At 34.7% G+C, this 22,180-nt stretch overlaps 1 protein-coding gene across 2 annotated transcripts in view; it reads right to left on the bottom strand.

Annotated features, from left to right (window-relative positions):
- ROR2 (receptor tyrosine kinase like orphan receptor 2) overlaps positions 1 to 22,180 on the bottom strand; it is a 299,703-nt gene that overhangs the window by 7,247 nt on the left and 270,276 nt on the right. For both annotated transcript variants that reach the window (XM_027839700.1, XM_027839701.1), the window contains 2 exons: positions 20,180 to 20,307; positions 678 to 992 (listed from right to left, as the gene is read on the bottom strand). In XM_027839700.1, coding sequence (XP_027695501.1) covers positions 678 to 992; positions 20,180 to 20,307 — 443 coding nt within the window. The remainder of the gene's footprint in view (positions 1 to 677; positions 993 to 20,179; positions 20,308 to 22,180) is intronic.

Below are 22,180 nucleotides of genomic sequence, written 5' to 3'. Positions count from 1 at the left end.
AGGTTCAGTCTCAGAACATAAAATTATGTGGTCTTCTTTCTTAGAAGTATTGAGAAAAAACTATTGTGAGTCATATTCTTTTACCATTTGACTGTAAAGTGTATTTAAAGATAATGAGAACATTAGAGCTTGGAAGTGAGAATGAGCCTTTTCTATGTAAGGAAGCAAGAGGCTATAAACTTGCTCTCTTCTATCCTTTAGTAGGAAAGGACAGATATCAGTGGGATTTCAGTGAGATTTCTACCTTTTTAAAAGAACATGTGAGTTCAAGTCATGTTTCTGATATTTCTGAGCTGTGGGGATCTGAATAAGTCACTTAACTTTCTCTGTACCTCAATTTTCTTGCCTTTCAAATGAAAACAATTTCACTTGCACTATCAAACTCATAAAGTTATAAGGGGAAAAATAATTTTTTTAAAATTCAGTAAGTTGTTTTTATTAATAAGTTGTCACTATTATTTTAAAACAAACACAAGACAGTCTTTTTCAAATATTTTCAGAATAAATTAAAATTTCTCTTTCTATAACATAGTTTGGAGCTCAAAAGCTGCCAGTGAAAGAGAAGAGAGCTAACTGAATCAAACAGAGTTGAGTGTGGTTATGAGGTCTAATTAAGCATGAGATCTCATTCATACATGGTAGATAAGAAAAATGACAAATTTGAGATCAAAGCTTACATCGGTTGAGCCGTTCCACAGGGATGCCAATCCTCATGCAGTTGGCAGCCTCTGCACTTTCAGGTAGTGGTAGATCCTCACACTTGGGCAGCTGAAGCTGCATGAGGATAAGGGGATTCGAGCGAGCAATGTTATATTCCTGCCGGCACAGATCATTCTCCAGCACCTCACATTCATCCCGGCACAGCTCCCTACGTTTGGGAGTCCTGGACCACTCATCACAGAGTGGAAATACAAAGTGGCAGAAGGAAGGGATGGCAAACTGTGAACACTGATTAGATAATTGGGTGGAAGTGCCAATCATGGTGAATGCAGCTGCAAGACAATATTCAAACAGTATTAGTAAGACCAGTTTCATTTTTTTGAATTCAATTTTCTTATTTTCAGTTCTAGATTATTTTCCTGCCATTTTCCCATTCCCTACTCATTGAGAAGATAAGAAAAGCAAAACCTGTTACAAGTATGTGTAGTCAAAACAAATTCTCACATTAGCCATGTTCAGGAAGGAAGGGAGGGAGGGAGGAAAGAAGAAGGAAGGAAGGAAGGAAGCAAGGAATCAAGGAAGGAAGCAAGGAAGGAAGGAAACAAGGAAGGAAGGAAGAAAGGAAGGAAGGAAGGAAGGAAGGAAAGAAGGAATGAGAAAATATGTTCGAATCTTCTCTCTGAGTTCATGAGCTCTCTATTTGGAGGCAGACTACATGTTTCATTATGATTCCTTTGGAAGTGTAGTCAGTCATTTTCTTGATCAGAGATCCTAAGGCTTTCAAAGGTATTTATCTTTAGAATGTTGCTGTTATTGTATAAGCTGTTCTCCTGGTTATGTTCACTTTACTTTGTATCAGGTCATATAAATCTTAGGAAGACCAGTTTCCAAATAATCACTATTCACATAGTCTACAGATTTCCCCCTTGACAAATTCAGGAACATACATTAAAGGAAAGGGTGCTATTCCCTAGCAGGAAGGATTAAGTCAGAGAAATGGAGATGGATTGTCCTGTTGCAATTTCCTATATAGATTCCTTTTAGGAAATGTGAAGATCTTAATTTCAAACATGGATCTAGCATTTACCATCTTTGTGACCCCTCAAACATCAGTGTCCTCCTTTATAAAAGAGATATGATATTTAGGCTACTTTTGTTAACTGTTAAAATGAATTATTAGTGTCTCATGTTGCTCCAATTTGAACTACAAAACTTCCCTGAGCAAGTACTGCACTACAACATCATGTTATTTGTCAGATATTCTAGAAAAGTTGTGATTAATGTGTGTTTGAATAATGTCAAATTTGATTTAGTTCAAATCATAAAATGATACTAGGTCATATTTAATGTAAGCCAGAGTTCAATCAATGCAATAGTGAGCTAGTCAAGGGGTTTAGCATGCTACTATATTGTCAATCTGCACTTTCCTGTCATCATGCATGTTATGCTATGTATCATAACACCAATATTTGTGTTAATTTTTTTTAAAAGAACCATACTTGAGATGGTAACAACGCCAGCACAAAAAAGAAGAGGCTAGTTACTACACTGGAACAAAAATTTTATATAATTAAACAGCATAAAATAGTCACAGTAACTATAAAATAGGACAAGGTATCAGAATACTTGACTCCATGGCACATGTTACAAAACACACAGGTGAAATAAAAGTGGCAAAGTCTATCAGTTTTTTTGTGTGGTATAACAATGCTAGAAGTGTTACAATGAATGTAGAAATAGAAATGAATGTTTTTTTTTATCTAATTGAAAACTGAAATCAGAACACTTGCCCTTTATCAGAAGAGTCATTTAGACAAAAAAAAAATTTATTTTAGTTAGGAAAAGAAAATGGAAATGAAGTGGAAAGTGAAAAAACTTTTACTGAAAACAATGGCTGGTTCAATTACTTTAGTAATTAAGTGCACTTACATAGTGTCAAAATGACCAGATAAGTGGCCAGTGTAGTTGAGGATATGGCAACTAAATATCCTGATATTCTGAAGAAAATAATTGAAGAAGGTAGATACAATGATCAACAAATTTTTAATAGACTTATTCCAGAAAAGGATGCCTGTCAAAACTTATATTTCTTTTTTTAAATTAATTTATTTTGATTTATTAATAATCACTTCCATACGCTTTTGAGTTTAAAATTTTTCTCCCCCTTCCACCCCACCACCCTCCCCAAGATGGCACATAATCTGATATAGGTTATACATTTACATTCATATTAAACATATTTTCACATTAAGTGATGTTGTAAGAAGAAATTAAAACCAGTAGGAGGAACCATCAGAAAGAGGAAACAAAACTCAACAGAAGAGAAAAAAATTAGCAATTCGGCTTCCATAGTTTTTTCTTTGGATGTGGATAGCATTTTCCATCACAAGGCCTCTGGAGATGTCTTAGATCCTTGTATTGCCAGGAAGGGTTAAGTTTATCAATATTAGTTATCATGCAGCGTGGCTGTTATTGTGTACAACGCTCTCTTGGTTCTGCTCACTTCACTCAGCATCAGACTATATAAGTCTTTCCAGGTTTTTCTGAATTCAGCTTGTTCATCATTTCTTACAGCACAATAGTATTCCATCACATTCATATACCACAACTTGCTCAGCCATTCCCCAATTGATGGGCATCCTCTCAATTTCCAATTCTTTGCCACCACAAAAAGAGCTGCTATGAATATTTTTGTACATGTAGGTCCTTTTCCCATTTGTGTGATCTCTTTGGGATATAGCCCTAGAAGTGCTATTGCTGGGTCAAAGGGTATACACATTTTTATAGCCCTTTGGGCATAGTTCCAAGTTGCTCTCCAAAATGGTTGGATCATTTCACAACTCCACCAACAATGGATTAGTGTTCCAATTTTCCCACATTTTCTCCAACATTTATCATTTTCCTGTTTTGTCATGTTGGCCGTTCTGATAGGTGTGATGTGGTACCTCAGAGTTGTTTTGATTTGCATTTCTCTAATCAAAAGTCATTTAGAGCATTTTTTCATATGACTATAGATGGCTTTAATTTCATCTGAGAACTGTCTGCTCATATCCTTTGACCATTTATCAATTGGGGAAAGGCTTGTATTCTTATAAATTTGACTTAGTTCTCTATATATTTTAGAAATGAAGTCCTTATCAGAGAGACTGGTTGTAAAAATTCTTTCCCAATTTTCTACCTTCCTTCTAATCTTAGTTGCATTGGTTTTGTTTGTACAAACACTTTTCAATTTAATGTAATCAAAATTATCTATTTTGCTTTTTGTAATGCTATCTCCTGTTTGGTCATGAATTCTTCTGTTCTCCATAGATCTGACAGGTAATCTATTCCTTGCTCTCCCAGTTTGCTTATAGTATCAGCTTTTATATTTAAATCATGAACCCATTTTGACTTTATTTTGGTATATGGTGTGAGATTTTGGCCTATGCCTAGTTTCTGCCATACTCTTTTCCAGTTTTCCCAGCAGTTTTTTTCAAAGAGTGCATTCTTATCCTAGAAGCTGGGGTCTTTGGGTTTATTAAATAATAGATTACTATAGTCATTGACCACTGTGTCTTGCATATTTAACCTATTCCATTGATCCACCACTCCATTTCTTAGCCAGTACCAAGCAGTTTTGATTATTGCTGCTTTATAATACAATTTAAGATCTGGAATGGCTAGGCCACCTTCCTCTGCATTTCTTTTCATTAGTTCTCTTGATATTCTGGACCTTTTGTTCTTCCAAATGAATCTGGTTATTATTTTTTCTAACTCTATAAAGTAGTTTTTTGGTAGCAAAACTCTTATTTCTTTTTTTTTCTTTGTACAAAAATTATTTATAGCAACTCTTTTTTGTAGAAGCAAAGAACTGGTAACTGAGGCCCTTTAATTGGGGAATGGCTGAAAAAGTTAAGGTATTTGAATATGATGGAATTTTATTGTGCTATAAGAATGATGATAGGGATAATTTCAGAGAAACTTGGGAAGATTTGTATGAACTCACACAGAGAAAGCAGAACCAGGGGAACAAAGTATGCATCACAATAATACTGTATAGACAAACAACTTTGAAAGACTTGGAAACTCTGATGAACACAACAATTAACCATAATTAATTCCAGAGGATGTAGATGAAGCATACTGCCCAATTCCTAATACAGAGGTGATGGATTTGGATACAGATTGAGGCAATTTTTAGACATGGCCAACTTGGCAATTTGTTTGCTTGATTATGCAAATTTTTAACAGGGGTTTTGTTTTCTTGCTTTCTCTTTTCCTTTTTTTTTTTTTTTTTAGTTTTCAACATTTACTTGCACAAGATTTTGAGTTCCAAATTTTCGCCCTATCTCGCCCCTCCCCCCACCCCAAGATGTCATGCATTCTGAATACCCCTTCCCCTAGTCTTCTTTCCCTGCTAACTCTCCCTGCCTTCCCCTTCTATTTTCCTGTAGGGCAGGATAGATTTCTGTAACCCATTTCCTGTATTTCTTATTTCCGAGTTGCATGTAAAAACAATTTTTTTAAACATGTGTTTTTAAAACTTTGGGTTCCAAATTTTCTCCCTTCCTCCCTTCCCACCCACCCTCATTGAAAAGGCAAGCTATATATGTGCAGTTATGCAAAACACTTCCATAGTAGACATGCGGTGAAAAACTAACTCTATTTCCTTTAATTCTATCCCGCCCCCCCCATTTATTCTAGTCTTTATTTTGACCCTGTCCCACCTCAGAAGTACTTGCTTCTGATTACCCCCTTTCCCAATCTGCCCTCCTCTCTATCATCTCCCTACTCTCTTGTCCCCTTCCCCTCCTATTTTCCTGTAGGGTAAAACAGATTTCCATACCCAACTGAGTGTGTATGTTATTCCCTCCTTAAGTCAAATCCTATGAGAATAAGATTCACTCATTCCCTCTCACCTTCCCCTATTTCCCCTCCACTATAAGAGCCTTTTCTTTTCTGTTTTTTTTGTGAGATAATTTACCCCATTCTACCTTTCCCTTTCTCCTTCTCCTAGTATAATCCTCTCTCACTCCTTAATTTTATTCTCCAGATATGACCCTTTCATCTTCAACTCACCCTATGCCCTCTATCTATCTATCTATCTATCTATCTATCTATCTATCTATCTATGTATCTATCTATCTATCTATCTATCTATATATATATATATATATATACACACATACATACATATAATTTTTTCCCTCCAACTACCCTAATACTGACAAAGGTCTCATGAGTTACAAATATCATCTTTCCATGCAGGAATGTAAACAGTTCAACCTTAATAAGTCTCTTATGATTTCTCTTTACTGTTTACCTCTTCATGTTCCTTCATGAGTCCTGCATTGGAAAGTCAGATTTTCTATTCAGCTCTGGTATTTTCATCAAGAATGCTTGAAAGTCCTCTATTTCACTGAATGACCATTTTTTTCCCCTGAAGAATTATACTCAGTTTTGCTGGGTAGGTGATTCTTGGTTGTAACCCTATTGACTTTGCCCTCTGGAATATTATATTCCATGCCCTGTGGTCCCTTAATGTAGAAGCTGCTAACTCTTGTGTTATCCTGATTGTGTTTCCACAATACTTGAATTATTTCTTTCTGGCTGCTTGTAATATTTTCTCCTTGACCTGGGAACTCTGGAATTTGGCTATGATATTCCTAGGAGTTTTCCTTTGGGGATCTCTTTCAGGAGGAGATCGGTGGATTCTTTCAATTTCTATTTTGCCCTCTGGTTCTAAAATATCAGGACAGTTTTCCTTGATAATTTCTTGAAAGATGATGTCTAGGCTCTTTTTTTTTGATCTTGGCTTTCAGATAGTCCAATGATTTTTAAATTCTCTCTCCTGTATCTATTTTCCAGGTCAGTTGTTTTTCCAATGAGATATTTCACATTGTTTTCTAATTTTTCATTCTTTTGGATTTGTGTCACAGTGTCTTAATTTTTCATAAAGTCACTAGCTTCCAATTGCTCTACTCTAATTTTTAAGGAAGTATTTTCTTCAGTAATCTTTTGGACTTCCTTTTCCATTTGTCCATTTTTGCTCTTTAGGGCATTATTCTCTTCATTGGCTTTTTTGGACCTCTTTTGTCATTTGGGTTAGGCTATTTTTTAAGGTATTATTTTCTTCAGTATTTTTTTGGGTCTCCTTTAGCAAGCTGTTAACTTGCTTTTCATGATTTTCTTGCATCACTCTCATTTCTCTTCCCAGTTTTTCCTCTACTTCTCTTACTTGCTTCTCAAAATCCCTTTTGAGCTCTTCCAAGGCCTGGGACTGATTCATATTTTTCTTGGAAGTTTTGGATGTGGGAGCTTTGACTTTGTTTTTTTTTTTCTTCTGGTTGTATGTTTTGATCTTTGTCACCAAAGTAAGATAATGTAGTCTGACTCTTTTTGCGCTGCTTGCTCATGATCCCAACCAATTACTTGAGTTTTAAACTCTTTGTTAAGGTAAGAGTCTGTTTCCAATGTGGAGAATGTACTGTCCCAAGCTTTGGGGGTTTGTTCAGAGATACTTCTAGGGACTGAAAAGTGTCAGTTCTTCCAAGGTGCTATGATTAAGGAGCAAGGTGTTTCCTCTCCACCCCACAACAAGCACCACCATGCCAGCGCTCCTCCTTACCCCAGGACCACCCTCAGAACTGTAACTCAGATCCAAGCACGGGCAAAGCAAGAGATTTCTGCCTCAGCCCTGGAAAAGAGATCCTTGCAATCCCCCTATGATCAGCCACTCAATTCCCCCTTAGTCTGTGGGCCGGAAGCTCAGGATGCAGCTTCTGCCCCAAGGGCACACTCTGGACTTGTGGCTGAGACCCAGCTTCTTCTCTCACTGCAGTCACAGACTTTTCCCACTGACCTTCTAAGTTGTCTTTGGCATTTGTGGGTTGATAAGTCTGGAAACTGCCACAGCTGCCCATGATTCAGTCCTCTGAGGCCTGCTCCAGGGTCTCTGCGGCCTGCGTGCCAATGCTGAACTGAGCTCCTCCCCTAGCCCAGCTCGATATACCTTTCTGATCAGCCATCCAAGTTGCCTTGGGCTGGAAATTTGTTTTACTCTGTTTTTTTTGTGGGTTCTGCTGCTTTAGAATTTGTTTAGAGCCATTTTTTATAGGTATTTGGAGGGGTTTGGGGGAGAGCTCTAGCAAGTCACTGCTTTCCCTCTGCCATCTTGGCTCCGCCCACCCAAAACTTATATTTCTAAGAAAGAAAAAAAACTCAACTTGAATTTGAAGTGTCTAAAGATTGCCTAATACTTTTATTGAGAGGTAACATAGAAAGGGTTTTAAATTAAAACCACTGCATGTTTATCAGTCTTGAAATTCCTCAGAAAGACTATATAAATTGATTGCTTCCAGTTCTTTGCTATTTGACTAAGAAAGCATGGGTGACTAAAGCTGTTTTTGAAGACTAGTTTTCAAGTTATCTTAGGCCCACTGTTGAAAAAATATTACACAGACAACAATATTGTGTTTAGATTGCTATTTATAGATTATGTCCTAGGTCATCCAAGTACAATTGCTTCATTGTATAAGAATGTGAGCATGCAAATTCACTGGTGTGGATAAAACTTTCTGTGCTTACAAATGTGTTGTAAAATTTAAAGAAAGAGAAGACTATTAGGTGTATGCTGATTAAAAAAAACTTTGTCAGTGTAGGTATGTCATTTTGAGGTATGGTTTCACTTTTAGGTAGAATATTAGCAATTTTTCAATTTTTACTTTCTAGAACTACTTTATAACAAACTGGAATCAAATGCATGTTCTTATCTGTTAATATCATACTGTTATTTTTTTAAAACCATATTTTTAATTTTTTTCATTGTATAGTTTCATTGCCTAGAACTAATTATCATATTTTACATATAATTATAACTTCAAATAGTGTATATTCAAATGATACAACTACTTCATGGGAATAATTATTCATACTAATTGGCACATAAGCAATTGTTTCATTTCAATAGTAAAGATTCCTGGGTAATACTAAGAATGAAACATTTAATTTTTAGAAAGTTGATATCAAGTCTTAAGAAAATTAATTGAGTGATATAAAATTACCAAAGTAATTTATGCTATCAGTAGACCCTGATTTTTATACATAAAAATGTAGAGGGGAATTCTGACCAAGATGGCTTCCTGAACAGAGGCAGACTATTTATCTTCCTCATAAATATTTTAGCAAAAAGCTGAAATTTACACTGTATTAAATTAAGAAGTCCAATCAGAAACTACAGTGATTTCTCCAATTTCAGATCTATGCAAAAAGTTTACCAGGAGCTAATGAAAAAGGCTTATCAGTAATTCAGCGACAAGTGTAGGCAAAGAAGCAGAGCAGAGGGCACATTACAAGGAAGTTCATCCAACATTCTCCTCCAAACAACTTTAAATTAATGCATCAAATAGAATTATGGAGTGGCATAGCCAACAAAAGGCCAAGGTGAGATATTTTTCCAACTCAAGACAACTTAAGAGGTTGGAAGTTGAGGTCTATGACACTGGAGTTTGGGTTCACCTAGAGTGTCCAAGCTGTGACAACAGCAGCAGCTGTAGCACCTTCAGTAGCTCTTAGCCAATAGATGATAAAGGGATTGGACAACTGGTCAAAAAGAGATTACAGGAGACTGCTCTGCTAGCGCTGGGCACAGGACCCAATATGTTTTGGCAAATCCATTGCTTATACCATTTGGGGTTTTAGGTGAAGGACAGAATAGAAAGTTGTAGTTGCAAGGTATCAGGACCCCTGGTTGCAGTTTGAGGGCAAAAAGGAGTGCTAGTGTTTGTAGCTTTAAGGGAGCAGGGGCCTTTTCTGGGTAAGGACCATAGCACAGACCAGAAAAGCAGTGGTCACATCTCTCCCTACATCACATCATCTTGGTAGCATGAAAAACTTATAGAACTACCAGTGAAAGGAGTAGGATGAAAAAGCCTGAAGCTTGGGACAATGAACCGCACCCCAGGTTAGCGGAACCTAATTTTAATGTAAGGTTCAAAGTCAAGAAATAGGCTGGAAAAATGAGCAAACAACAACAACAAAAGACACTGATCATAAAAAGTTATAAAACTTAGAAGACAACAATGTGAAAATAGCTACCCAAAAAGCCTCAAAGAAAAATGCAGATTGAACACATGACCAGCAAGAATTCCTAGAAGAGCAAAAAAAAAGTAAAAATAAATTATTTTTAAAAATTAAATATTAGTGTAGAGAAAAAAATTGGAAAAATAAGGGCAAGTAATACAATAAAATTATGTAAAGAGAATTAACAGCTTGGTAAAAGAGGTACAAAAACTACTGAAGAAAGAAAGAACTGTTTAAATGGTAAAAGAGGTACGAAACTTCACTTGTGAAAAGAACTCCTTAAAATGCAGCATGGGCCAAATGGAAAAAGGACAAAATGTAACTGAAAAAAATAATTCCAAATATTGGAATTGAACAAATGGAAGCTAATGACTACATGAAACATTAAGAAACAATAAAACAAAGTCAAAAGAATAAAAAAGTAGAAGAAAGTATGAACTATCTCATTAGAAAAATAACTGATCCTGGGTTACAAAAATTGGGGAGAGATAATTTAAGAATTACTGGACTACCTTAAAGTCATGATAAAAAAAAATCTAGATATTTCAGAATCAGAAAGTAAAACCTAAATTGAAATAATTTACTGATCATGTAAAAAAGATCTCAAAATAAAAACGTCCAGTAACATTATAGCCAAATAAATTCCCAATATTTGGAATTATTTTCTTCAGCTACATTTTGTCCTTCTTTTTCCATTTGGCCCATTCTGCATTTTAAGGAGTTCTTTTCACAAGTGAAATTTTGTACCTCTTTTTACCATTTAACCAGCTCTTTTTTCTTTCAGTTTTTTCCAATTTTTTTCTCTACTCTAATATTTGATTTTTAAAAATAATTTATTTTTACTTTTTTTTAATTGCTCTTCTAAGAATTCTTGCTGTTCATGTGTTCAATCTGCATTTTTCTTTGAGACTTCATGACAGGGTCATAGTGAGGATTATACAAGATTAAGCAGCTATCATGTTAAAGGAGTGTAAGGTTTAGAATGATATTCTGCAAGACAAAGGGACTAGGCTTGCAACCAAGAATAACCTCCCTGACAAAACAGTATAATCTTTCCAGGGGAAAAATTGCCAGTGATGAAATAGAGGAGTTTCAAGAATTCTTGGTGAAAAGACCAGAGCTAAATAGAAAATCTGACATTCAAACACAAGGCTCAAGAGAAACATAAGAAGATAAATATGAAAGAGAAATCATAAGGGACTCAATATGTTTAAAATGTTTGTATTCTTATGTGGAAAAATGATACCTGTAACTCCTAAGAATTTTATCATTATAAAGGCAGGTAGAAGGAGTCTACATAGACAGAGAGCAGGGGTGTGAAACAATTATGTTGGAATAATCTAAAAAAAATGGAGGGATGAGAAAGAAGAATGCACTGGTAGAAGGGAGAAAGAGAGGAGAATTTGAAAGGTTATCTAAAGGGTTTTTACAATGAAAGCAAAATGGAGGGGGGCATGGAACACTTAAACCTCATTCTCATCTGAACTGGTTCAAAAAGGGAAGAATATATACATATATGCATGAATATAGAGATATGTAAATATAGATAGATCAATATAGATTTGTAGATATATAGACATAAATATATCTAGATGGATAGATGGATAGATGTAAGTCTATCATATATAGATCTATCTCTAAATGTATAGTGAGATCTACAAATGTATCTATATAAACATATCTATATTACAGAGATATAGATAGAGAAACACATATTATCTTACTGCACAGGGAAGTAGGAGAGGAAAGGGAGAAGAGAAAGGGGAAGTAGAGATAGGAGGGTGGATTAAGTGAGGCAGTGATCAGAAGGAAAACAGTTTTGAGGAAGGACAGCAAGGAGAGTGGGGGGGATAAATAGAAGAAAACAGGGTGGAGGGAAATACACAGTAATCATAACTGTCAATACAAAGGGGATGAACTCACCCATGAAATAGAAGCAGGTAACAGAATGGATTAGAGACAAGAATACAACAATACACAGTTTACAAGAAACATACTTGAAACAGAAATACACACAGAGAATCAAATAAGGGGCTTAAACAGACTCAATTATGCTTCAACTGAAGTAAAAAGGCAGGGGTTGCAATCATGATCCCACACAAAATAAACAACAAAAAAGTCAGTCTGGGAAACTGCATTTTGCTAAAAGGTACCATAGATAATGAAATAATATCAATACTAAACATAAATGTGTCCAAATGAATAGCACCCAAATTCTAAAAGGAAAAATTAAATGCATTAAAGGAAGAAATAGGAAAACTGTATTAGCTGGGGAATTTCAAATTTCCCCTCATAAAACTGGGCAAATATAACCATAAGATAAATGAGAAATAAGTTAAGGGGACAAACATAATTTTAGAAAAGATAGATATGATAGAGCCTTGGAGAAAGCTGAAGGAAAGAGAAAGGATCATACCATTTTCTTCACCTGTACAAGGCACCTTTACAAAAATTAACCATGTATTAGGGCATAAAAACCTAATAAAGAAAGGCAGAAAAGCAGAAATATGAAATGCTCCCCTTTGGGGCCATAATGCAATAAAATTACATTCAATAAATGGTTTTGGAATCAGATAGCAAAAATTAGTGAGAAATTAAATAAGCTAATTCTAAGGAATGAGTGGGTTAAAGCACAAATCATACAAACAATCCACTTCCTTAAAGATATGAAAACAATGAGACAACATAGCAAAATTTGTGGGATGCTGCCAAAACAGTAAATAGAAGAAAAAATATATATCTAAGTGCTTATATCAATAAAAAAGAGAAAGGTTAATGGGGCATGCAACTAAAAAGAACTAGGAAAACATTACAATCTCCAATTAAACACCAAAATAAAAATTTTGAAAACTAAAGGAGAGATTAATAAAACTGAAAGTAAAAATAAAGTAAAAAAAATATGCTTTGATCTGCATTCAGACTCTATCAGTTCTTTCTTTGGAGGTGGATACCATTTTTCAACATAAGTTCTTTGGAATTGCCTTGGATCATTGTATTGCTGAGAATAGCCAAGACATTTACAGTTGATCATTATATAATATTACTGCTATGATGTTCAGTGTTCTCCTGGTTCTGCTCATTTAATTTTTTATCAATTCATTTTAGTCTTTTCAGGTTTTTCTGAAATCATCTTGCTCATCATTTCTTATAGCACAATAGTATTCCATCAAAATTGTATATCACAACTTGTCTAGTCATTCCCCAATTGGCGGGCATCCCCTCAATTACTAATTCTTAGAGCTGCTATAAATGTTTTTGTACATATAGGTTCTCCCCTAATGAGTATTGATGAAAAAATTTTAAATAACATATTAGCAAGGAGACCAAAGCAAAGATAATACACAATAATAAGGTGGTATTTATACCAGTAATGCAGGGCTGGTTCGATATTAAGAAAACTATAAGCATAATTAATCATATAAGTAACAAAAATAACAAAAAACATGATTATGTCAATTGAGGCAGAAAAAAGGTTTCAACAAAATTCAACACCCATTTGTATTAAGAACATTAAAAAACAAAGGAATAAATGGAGTCTTTCTTAAAATAAGTTGCATCTGTTTAAAACTGAAAGCAAACATTTTCTGTAATAAGGATAAATAATAGGCTCAGTAGTGAAGGAAGGATGTTCATTATCACTACTGTTATTCAATATTGTACTAGAAATGCTAGTTCTATCAGTAAGACAAGAAAAAAAGAATTGATGAGAAAAAGCAACATGGGAAGAAAACTACCACTGTTTGCAGAAGATGTTATGGTATACTTAGAGAAGCCAAGAGAAATGATTAAAAAACTAGTAAAAGCAATTAACAAATTCAGCAAACTTGCAGGTTATAAAATAAACCCACATAAATTACCAGCCTTTCTATAGATTACCAACAACATTCAGCAGGAAGAGAAAGAAAGAGAAATTCTATTTAAAACACCTGTAGATCATATACAATAATTTACTTGCCAATAGACACATAGGAACTATATGAACACAATTACAAAACACTTTTCACATAAATTCAAATCTAAACAATTGGAGAAATATTAATTGCTCATGGGTAGGCCAAACCAATATAATAAGATGAAAATTCTATTTAAATTAATTTGCATATTCAGTGCCCAACCAATCACATTACCAAAAATTATTTTATATCACTACAAAAAATGACAAAATTAACCTGGAAGAACAAAAGGTGAAGAATATCAAGGCAGTAAATGAAAAAAAAAATCTGAAGGCAGCCTAATAGTACCAGATTTCAAACTATAGTACAAAGCAGTAATCATTAAGACAATCAGGTACTGCCTAAGAAATTGAGTGATGGATCATTCAAATACATAGTAGTAAATATAATACACATTGCACAGTAGTAAGTGACCACAGCAATCTAGTGCTTGATAAATTCAAAGATTCAAACCTTTGGGGCAAGAATTCACTATTTGACAAAAAGTGCTGGGAAAACTGTAAAGCAGTCTGGGAGAAATTAGGGATAGACCAACATCTCACACCATATATCTAGATAAGGTCAAAACATATACATAATTTAGACATAAAAGGTGATATCATAAGCAAATTAGGGGAGCATGGAAAATTTTACCTGTTAGATATGTCAAAGAGGGAAGAGTTTATGACCAAACAAAAGACAGAAAAGATCAAGGGAAGTATAATGGATAATTTTGATTACATGAAATTAAAATTTTTTTTGCACAAACATAATCAATGCTGCCAAGATTAGAAAGAAAGCAGGAAACAGGGAAAAGATTTTTACTGCAACTTTCTCTTATAAAGATCTCATCTCTCAACTACATAGGGAACTAAGCCAAATTCCTAATGATTAGAGAAATGAACATCAAATAAACTCTGAGGTACCACCTCATATCTATCAAATTGGCTAACATGACAGAAAAGGAAAATGATAAAAGCTGGAGGGAATATGGAAAAATTGGTATATGACTGCACTGTTGGTAGAGTTGTGAACTGATCTAACCATTCTGAAGAACAATTTGAAACTCCGTCCAAAAGATTATAAAACTTGGTGTATACTCTTTGACCCAACAATATCACTACTAGGTCTGTATCCCAAAAAGATCAAAGGGAAATGACAGATATGTACAAAAAATATTTAAGGCAACATTGTTGGTGTAGATAAGAATTGGAAATTGATGGAGTGCCCAACAATCTGGGAATGGCTGAACAAGTTGTGGTATGTGATTGTGATAGAATACTATCATCTTCTAAGAAATGAAAAAGAGGATGGTTTGAGAAAAACCTGGGAATATTTATACGAACTGATGCAAAGAGCAGAACTGAGTAAATGTTGTATACAGTAACAGAAATGATGATCAACTGTGAAAGACTCTAATTAATGCAATGATCTAAGATAATTCCAAAGGACTTATAATGAAAAATACTATCCACCTCCAGAAAGAAAACTGATGAACCTTGAATGTAGATTGCAGCATATTTTTTTTCACTTTATTCTTCCTGATTTTTTTGCAACGTAGCTAGTATGGCAATATGTTTTGCATGATTCCACATATATAAGTGATATCCTATTTCTTGCCTTCTCAGTTGTTTGAGAAGGTCCTGGAAGGAGGGAGAGAGTTTGGAACTCAAAATAAAAAAAATCATTGCTAAAAAATGTATGTCTTTTTTTTTTAAGAAAGAAATTCCAAAAGGAAAAGTTCCAGGAACATTGTAGACAAAATTTAGAACTCCTGCATTAAAGAGAATATACTTCAAGCCTTCAGAAAGAAACAGTTCAATGACCAAGGAATTATAATGAGGGTCATTTAAGACCTACCAGCCTCTACCAGGAAACAGAGAAGATCTTGGATTATAACAAAAATATAATGGTGAAGGGAAGGGTGCAGGCATTTATGTAGAACCTACTATGTGCAAGGCACTGTACTAAGCATGTTACCAATATTATCTAATTTGATATAAAGGGAAAATCAAAAGATCCAGACTTATAACCAAGAATAACTTACCTTACAAAACTGAATATTGTCCTACAGGGTTCTCTTCAGAGGGCTTGAGAAAGGGAAAGAGAAAGGATAGCAAAAGTAATACACTAGTGTATAAAAAGAGAAATACAAGAGGAATTTGCCACTTTTTATAAATGGGATGCATGAGAAGATGAGTGTATAAGCATGAAGGTGTGGGCTTCACATGAACCTCAATGTGAAACTTGTCTGTATAAACAAACATGGTTGGGGGAAGTTAAGAGGGAGGATAATAGAGGGAATAGTCACAAGCAAAACACATTTTCTGATCCCAAACAGAGATCTTAAAATGAAAAAAAAGAAAAGAACTACAGTGTGAAGAGAGTGTCCATTAATTGGAAGAATACCTGAGCAAGTTATGGTATATGAATGTAATGGCATATTAATGAGCTATAAGGAATTGCAAAAGAGATGATTGCATAGAATCCTGGATAGTAAGTACTGATTCAGAGTGAAATAAACATAATTAGGGGAACAATTCACACGAGGGCAAGAACATTGTAAAGAAAAACAACTTTGTAGGATTTAAGCAGTCTGATCATTTTACTCACCAACTGTGTCTCCAGAGGACCTAAGAAGAAGCCTGTTACCTCTTGGCCAGAGTGAGGATGTACTCAAGATGCAGAGACATATGTTTTTGGACATGGACACTGTGTGGATTTGTTGTGTTTGACTATTTTTATTTGTTAGAAGGTTTTTTTCACTTTTCAGTTTTTTAATTAAGGGGAGAACAGTGAAAGTGGTGGGCGGGTAAGTAATACTGATTTCAGAAAATAAACTGGAGCAATAAGCATTTTTTAAATGCACAGAAGAGAAGAATGATGGTAGGCAATTGTCATGTGTATGACAATAGGGAGCCTCACTCTGGAAAGGCATCCTGGATGGATGCCAAAGGCACCTTGTCAACTAGTTCCAATCAGCTGATGACTTGAAGAGATGCACTTTTGGCTGGCTGCATAACCAGAACTGAGATGCATTCAAAAAGTTCTCAGACAAAAGAGTCGCTGGGTCTTGGTTTGGCTTTTTCTTGACTAGCTAAGTTCTGGTAAGACAGAGATAATGTGTGGGGCCTCTCAATCTAAGAACAATATGTGGTACTTGAATATGGGCCTCTGTTCTTTGCTCATTGCATTTGTTTTGTCATGATTTTAGGTGAAAAAGTATTGATTCAGCAACAATCTTGTGAGTTTCAACAGGTTAGAACTGCTAGTCACTTAAAAGTCTAGGAGCCAGGGCATGTTTCAGATTTTGCAACCAGCCAGCCCACCAATGAGGTTCTGCAGAATGACCTTGTGAATCTAGCTCAATAGCAGAGCCCCTTGGGATGATTTAAATGATACAGCCAAAATGTAGGTAAAATGAGGACTTATCCAGTAACTGTGATACAATTTGACAGTGAACCTGGTGGGATGAATGCTAAAAAAGAAACTGTCTTAAACTTTGAACCCACTCTCCACAGGAATAAAGTGGGTATAGGGCAAATGTTTCCCCATGTAGAGAAGCAGTTGTACTTCTGTTTTTACAACATCTTCTTGTAAAATAACCTTTTGTAAAAGCTAATTGATTTAATTGGTTAAATGGAACTGAAGATCGAATCAATGGTAACTAAGAGTGAGTAGAACACACTAGAATGGGTGCTTGAGTCAATGATACTATTGTGCTCCTCAGGTATACTCACAGAACTGAGGGGGGTATGCAGCTGACCTCATTCTTGAAAGAGTTTTGAGTGTAGAAGGAGGTACAAACAGGACAGTTTTGAATTAATGTGTGGTATTAATTATATATTTTCTCCTTATTTTATTTTTTCAATTGAGTATTTATTTTCTCTTCCTGCTATCTTCCACTAAAAAAAAAGAGAAGAAAAACAAAATAGAGAGCAAAACAAGGACAAAACCCTGACAAACATGCAAAGTCAAGCAAAAGATATTCCTACATTGAACATATCCAAAAATATATGTCTCAGTCTGCACCTTAAATCCATTTGTGATGAGATGGGTTGCATTCTTCAACATTAGTCCTCAGAAATCTCAGTGCATCAATAAATTTATCAGAGTTCTTAAATCTCTCAAAATTGTTTTTCTTTACATTATTGCTACTGTTACTTAAATTGTTTTCTTGGTTTTCTTCAGTTCATATAAATCTCAGATTTTTGTGAAAATGTTCATTTCACCAATTTTAACAGCCTAATATTCTATTACATTCATTAACTATAACTTATTCAACCTTCTCCAATTGATGTGTAGTTTTTTCCCCGTTCTTTGTTTCCTATTCTTTACTACTATCAAAAGAGCTGCTATAAACATTTATGAATACAGGGTTGCTTTTCTTCTTTCAAAAGTTTCTTTAGGGTATAATCTTTGTAGTGGTTGCAATGAGTCCAAGGGTATGCACAATTTAATGACTTTTGGGGCATGTGGCTGGACCAAGACTAATTCATAATTCTAACAACAATATACGTCTGTTTCCCTGACTCCCTTCAAGATTTGTCATTTCCCTTTTTTTAATTAACTTTGGTAATCTGATAGGTGTGAGATGGAATCTTGGAGTTGTTTTAATATATATTTCTCTAATTATTAGTGATTTTGAGGCTTTTTATATGGCTATTAATAGCTTGGATTTCTTCCTTAGGAAACTAACTTTATATCCTTTGGCCATTTATGAACTGGAGAATGGCTCTTATTCTTATAAATTTGAGTCAACTCCTTTTAAAATTTGGACATGACACCTTTATCAGAGAAACCTGATGTTCACACCAATCAACTATTTCCATTCTAATTTTAACTGGATTGGCTTTATACAAAAACTTTTAAATTTTATGTAATTATGCAAATTATGTAATTTAAATTTTATGTAATTTATGTAATTGTCCATTTTATATTCTGTGATTCTCTATATTTTTTTTTTGGTCATGAACTCTTTCCCACTCTTAAATCTGAAAGGTTAATTTTAAACTTTAAATGCTTATCATATCCTAGGCACTACACTAAGCATTGGAAATACAAAGAAAGACCAAAACCAGTACTTGTTCTTAAGGAGCTTCTAGTTCAGGAGATGCCATATACATTAATAGGTACATACAAGATACTTACAGAGCTGATGGAAGGTAATCTTAGAGGGGAAGGCTCTAATAGCTATGGAGAATAAAAAAGGTTTCCTTTTGCTGAATGTGGCATTTTATCTAAGTCTTGAAAGAATCCAGGCATTCTAAGGGGCAGAGGTGAGAAGGAAACAAATTCTAGGCATGAGGGACAGCCAACGCAAATGCACGGGGAATAAGAGATGAATTGTTACATATGAGGAGCTACAAGAAGGTTAGGAAGGTTGGACAACAGAATGCTTGGAGCAGAGTAAAATAAAAGAAGAATTGAAAAGTAGGAAGGGACCAGGACATAAAGAGCTTTAAATACCCAAAGGCTTATATTTTATTCTGGAGGTAATGGAGAAACACTGAAGGGGGGAAAGGGAAGGGGAACAGAGAGCTGACAGTCAGACCAATGCTTTAGGAAAATCATTTTGGCATCTTTGTGAGGAACAGTTTGGAGGAGAGATAGACTCAAGGCAAGAGGAATAATCAGATGACTTTTGCAATAGCTCTAGAGAGAGATAATGACTGTCTGAACTAGGGGTATCTGAGTAAATACAAGGAGGGGTGTGTGTGTGTGTGTGTGTGTATGAAATGATGTTAATGCCAAAATGACAAAATTAAATGGGGCGAGATTGAGGAGCTGAGAATGATGTCTTTAACAGTAATAGGAAAATTCATTTCAGAAAATGAAAATTCAAAAAGGGGGTATATAATAAAGTATAATTAATTCTGCTTTGGACAAACTTAGTTTGAGATGCCTAGCAGACTTAAATATAGATATGGAATATAGAACTTCTTGGTCTAATGAAGAAACTTGAAATATCAAGAATTAAGCCTGTTTATGTTTTACCCAAATAGCTAAGAGGGTATGCAATAGTGAATAAATGCAGAAGAAAGGAGAATTCAATCTTATTAAATGTCAACTGTATTACTGATGAAACAAATATGATTCTGCACCTGAAGGAGAAAAGGTAAAGCAACCATTTCTCTAACAATGCTGGGTGGATGACCTACTATAAAAAGAGCAACAATGGAAATTAGTACTGACCAGAAAGCAGGCTTTCTGGCTAAATTAGCTAAGCAAAATTAAAATCTATATAATTTACAAACTGCTGATTTTAGGATTCAGGGTCAAAGAAACACATTTCACCAAGTATATTTATGCATCATTTCCCTCTCATCCCCCAAACATATTCACAAACATCTCAATTTTCAATTGTAAAAGAAAAAGTGAGGATTCTTTTGCCACATCATTAGCATAAGGATAGAAAGACTGCAAGTTGATAAGCATAAAGGGTAATAAAACTAGCAATGTTTGCACTTATGTGGTTGAGTTGAACTAATTATTATCATCCTATTGCAAATGTACATAATTCTTACCTGTAATTCGGTTTTCAATTTCCCCTTGCATCTGGAGGGAGTCTACAAAAATAGTCCTGTTTCCAATGAATCGTGCACATGCAATCCCCCTGTAGGGCTGACAAAACCCATCTTCATGATAATCATCCCTATGAAAAACACAAATGGAAATTTTGAATAAATTCATATTCAGAAGTGTAAATAATTCAACTTCTTTAAAGGAGGTACAGAGGGGAAATGGAAAATGTGCAAAGTAAAGATAGGAAAAAAAATTAATTCCCAACATGCTGTTTTTTCCCCTCACATGAATATAACAAGATTCTTATGTGAAAATGAACATAATTCCAAAATCATGTTAATGATTAGAGATAATTTCTTTTGCAGTTGTTATTAACTACATTAACTTACATATTACCATCTCTGTGTAATTGAGACAAGGAGAAAATCAATCAACAAACATTTATTGAGCACCTACTAAGTGCAAAGTAGTCTGTCAGTACTGTGGGTGAAAAAAAAAAAAAGGATAAAGTATGTTTTTCCTAACAAAAGTACATTCATTTGTAATCTCCTTAAAACCACTCATTTGGTATTTATCATGAAATAAGGACTGTAGGAGTTAAAAGGACAGCAAGATTACTATAGAGATAAAAGCAGTTAGCTAGCTCTGCTCTCAAAATCCTCTCAAACTTCTTAATGTCTATAGTAAACTGCACTTATCCTAATTTATTTAAGATGGAGAGTAATGGTGATTTATATAAAGTAATATAAACAAAAGAGAAAAACAATCACTGGTTAACTCCTACCTCTGAGAGCCCATTTGGAGACTGTCAAGTTCCATTACGCTGAACATGTTAAATTTGTTCTTTAGTTAAGTACTTTAGACTATGAACCACCTCAAAGGGTTTGTTCTTACCGTTTTAAGTAGCACTGAGAGATTCCACAAAGGGCAAATTAAGAGCTAACTCAAGCAGATATATTGAGGCTGCTTTCTGATGGGGAACAAAGGAGAGGTGGAATTAAAAGTTCCTAGGAAGTTGGCTCCTCAGAGTGCTTTCCATTATTGTTTCATGCTTATAATTATTTTGTTTTCCAGTGGATATTGAATCCTCCCCACAAACCCTGGAGAAAGCTTTTGAGAGGAGAATATTGTTCATTTGGATGATATTGAGAGGAAATTCATATTCCATAAATTCAAATGAGTGAATATGAAACACTTATTTTACCTCTTTCACAAAAGCAAAGTTCAAACACTGATGTTATTAGAAACAAAGTCACTGATTTGATTTCCACCTTCCATTTCCTAACTCCTCAGCATGTTCTACCTTATCTCTTCCTATTCCCTACCCTTTTTTAAAATGGGTTTCTTTTCAATGTAAAGAAACCAGAAAACAAATAATCTAAATAACAACATTTAGTGTCAATAACATTTGAGTGACCTAGCGCTCAAATCCAATAGTCACTATTTGTATCAAAAACTTCTCAAATACATTTAAATATGCAAGTACATAAGTAACAGGTTTTTCTCCCCTTTGTAGCATATCAGTAGTAAATTGCTAATTGAATTACACTCCTTCCTTTCTACTTTTCTTACACCTTGAACCTCTATAATACTCTGTATTCTAGTGAAAGTAGTCTTCTCATTGTTCTTTGCACAATATAGTCCATTTCCCATCTCTAGGTATTTTCACAAGCTGTCCTCCATGCCTGGAACATTCACCTTCTTCATTTCTCTCTCTTGGCTTCCCTGGCTTCTTTCAAGTCCCAGCTAAAATGCTGCCCTCCATAGGAAGTATTTCATAATCCCCCTTCCCTCTGTTGATTACTCCCAGTCAGTTTCTCCTGTATATATCTTGATCATGCATAAACTGCTGCTGGCATTTGTCAGAGATACCTATACAAGACCAGATAAATTTGATCTGGGGTGTGAAATATATCTAGGCCCCTAGAAGGTATTATTTACTATGATTTCATAACATAGTAAGAAAAACATTCAGCTGAGAACTATCTGGCTAATGTCAATAA

Source organism: Vombatus ursinus, unplaced genomic scaffold (assembly GCF_900497805.2).
Source record: "Vombatus ursinus unplaced genomic scaffold, bare-nosed wombat genome assembly UNPS02014832.1, whole genome shotgun sequence".
NCBI lineage: Eukaryota > Metazoa > Chordata > Mammalia > Diprotodontia > Vombatidae > Vombatus > Vombatus ursinus.
The sequence above is the reverse complement of the archived record's forward strand: the minus strand, read 5'-3'. Positions and strand labels throughout refer to the sequence as shown.